This window comes from Cryptomeria japonica, chromosome 5 (assembly GCF_030272615.1).
Source record: "Cryptomeria japonica chromosome 5, Sugi_1.0, whole genome shotgun sequence".
NCBI classification, from domain to species: domain Eukaryota; kingdom Viridiplantae; phylum Streptophyta; class Pinopsida; order Cupressales; family Cupressaceae; genus Cryptomeria; species Cryptomeria japonica.
The window spans coordinates 557,170,142-557,173,077 of record NC_081409.1 but is presented as its reverse complement, the minus strand read 5'-3'; the positions used below and the strand labels follow the sequence as shown (position 1 = coordinate 557,173,077).

The window sequence follows — 2,936 nt, the reverse complement described above, 5'->3', positions numbered from 1 at the left end:
TCTTTTCTAAAAATTTTCAATAATCTCTGCATATTTTGAGGGAATCTTGAACAAACTAAGAGCATACACCCGGAGGTTCTAAAGAGTGGCTTTGAGCAACTGCATCTTACCAACTTGACTAAGGAGGGTCCCCTTCCAACCAACCAATTTCCTATTGAACTGGTCAATCAAAGAGAGCTAAAAATTATCAGAGGGTTTAGGTCCCAAAGGGAGGCCAAGGTAAGTAGAAGGAAGCAAGCCAATCCTACAATCAAGAATATTAGCAATCTTCTTTTGCCTAGATTCAGGAGTATTAATAAAGTAGATAAAACTTTTAGCTCTATTAACCATTTGTCTCGAGGCCTTTTCATGGAGGCTGAGGGTGGATTTGATAACTCTAGCCTCCCCAAAATAGGAGCTCCCCATTAAGATTGTATCATCTACAAACTGCTGATGAGAACAAGTCAAATTAGAAGAGGAGGGCCTCAAACCTTTTAGAGATCCTTCCAGCACCTGTTTATGAATAAATCTGCCTAGACTTTCAGCCATGATAGTAAACAAAATCGGGGATATAGGGTCACCCTACCTTAATCCCCTTGAAATTATAAAGAAATGAGATGGTGACCCATTAACAATAACAACAGTAGAAGCAATAGAGATAAGCTTCCAAATTAAGCTAATGACATTACTCGAAAATCCGAAGGCATGAAGAACTTTTTTCAGAAAACACTAATCCACCCTATCATAAGCCTTAGCAATGTCCAACTTCAGCAGGAAACCTAGAGATTTAGTCTCTATCAATGAATGGATATTATCAAAAACAATGATGATGGAATCAAGGATTTGTCTCCCTAGGATGAAGCCATTATGTTGAGGAGAGATCAGAAAGGGAAGAATCCGCAACACCGTGAAGTGAGAACTTTGGAAATGATTTTGTAAAATGAGTTGCACAAACTGATAGGTCTGAAAGCCTCCAAAGACTTATCTATATGCATTTTAGGAATGAGAACAATGAAAGTTGCACTAAATTCCTTAAGCAAAGACCTAGCCCCAAAAAACTCTTTAACAACATTAGAGACACCAATATCCACAATATCCTAGAAATGCTAAAACAAAAACATAGGAAAACCATCAGGGCTAGGGGCTTTATTGCCATCAAATAAGAAGATAAAAAATTTGATTTACTCATTTGAGGGAATAGCAACCAAGTTATGGTTCCGATCTTCAGAAAGCACCTTAGGAATAACATGCCAGAATACCTTGGGCTTCCAGATCCAACATAGGATCAACCTTTAGCAACTCCCTAAAAAACTCAACATCAGCTTCACTAATTTAATCTTCCTTCTCTATCCTTCTACCATTTCTGATGAGGTGATCAATTCTATTGGCATCTCTATGTTTAAGAGTAGTAACATGAAAAAATCTTGTGTTTCTATAACCATCATAAGCCATAAAGACCTTAACCTCTGTCTCCAAAAGATCTCTTCACGGGCAATGATACTATGGTATTTAGTCAAGACATCACTTTCCTTCATAAAATTATCACCCACATATCCTTCTTTCTATATCTTATCCTAAATAAGGTTCAAATCCTCCTAAAGAGTTGTTTTCTGCAAAAAAATATCCCCAAAGATCTCCTTATTCCATTTTTTTAACCATCTTCTTCACAAATCTCATCTTCTTGGCTATATGAAACAAAGTTATACCATCAATTTGAATACTCCACTCCTTCACACAATTATACTGGCTAGGATGGGATAACCACATCTTCTCAAATCTAAAAGGAAACTTTCTACGCTGCCCTCCTTTGGGTTCAACCATAAGACTGATAGGGTAATGATCCGAGCCAACTTTGATCATAGAATTCAAAGAACAAGAGTAACGTTGAAGCCAATCAATAGAAATTAAGGCCTGATCCAATCTAACTTGAATCAACTCAGCCCCAATTCTGTGATTTGACCAAGTGAAAGAGGCCTTAGTCAAGTCAAGATCAATAAGGCACTGATCATTGATAAAATCAGCCAAATCCTGTTTGCTATCAAGCTGTATTTGAGAACCCCCAAATTTATCAGTCTCTTGGAGAGGAGTATTGAAATCTCCTATAACCAACCAAGGGGCGTTAGGATGGTTACAACAAAAAGAAGAAACTCTGGCCCAAAATTTTCTTCTAGAGACTTTGTTATTAGGCACATAAATATTAAATAATATCCAAGAAAAACCATCCCTAATGTGTTTAAACAATGTAGCAATATGGTTATCATCATGACAAAAAGGAACACCTTGAATAAAATGAGAATTCCACAAAGTGACAGCTCCTCCAGAAGCCCCATTAGAGCTACTCCCTTGAGACTCACAAAATTTGAAAAACTTAATTTTCTCCACCCTTTCTTTAGACATTTTAGTCTCTTGAATAAGAAAAATGTCCATTCTATGATCCCTAGCCAAATTACGAACTATGTCCCGTTTATGACAACTATTCATACCTCTAATATTCCAGGATAAAATCTTCATTTCTTACGAGGAGAGTTAAAAAGACTTTCGTGGATCGTCTTCTATGATCCATCTACAATGTTTTGCATGTGTTGGCAATTGACACTCATTTGATTAGTTTCATATGTTGTCATTGATGGCAACATGTTCCGGCTTCATTCTTTGGTTTGGTACTTCACCGACATTGACAGGTATCTTCACCAGTAGGAAGGATTCTATGGGTACCGGCATTGAAGGCCAACATGATTTGCAGATCAGGCAAGGATAATAACCAGCAAACAAGGTACCAGTATAAGACGCCAAAATTATTGGGAGATCCGACAATCAACAATTCATTTTGTTATTTATTTATATATGTAATGAGCCGACATGTATAATCATTTTTGTATTATCTATGTAAGCCGACATGAGTCATGAATGACTATAAGGGTATATAGGTCAGTTGTTAGATCATTTTGTGATATAAT

At 36.8% G+C, this 2,936-nt stretch overlaps 1 protein-coding gene across 1 annotated transcript; it reads right to left on the bottom strand.

Annotated features, from left to right (window-relative positions):
* Positions 1–1,617: 1,617 nt before the first annotated feature.
* On the bottom strand, positions 1,618–2,490 carry LOC131063795 (uncharacterized). The gene has a single exon (XM_057997738.1). It carries the CDS (start codon positions 2,488–2,490, stop codon positions 1,618–1,620), a length of 873 nt encoding a protein of 290 aa, XP_057853721.1.
* Between the last annotated feature and the right edge of the window lie 446 nt (positions 2,491–2,936).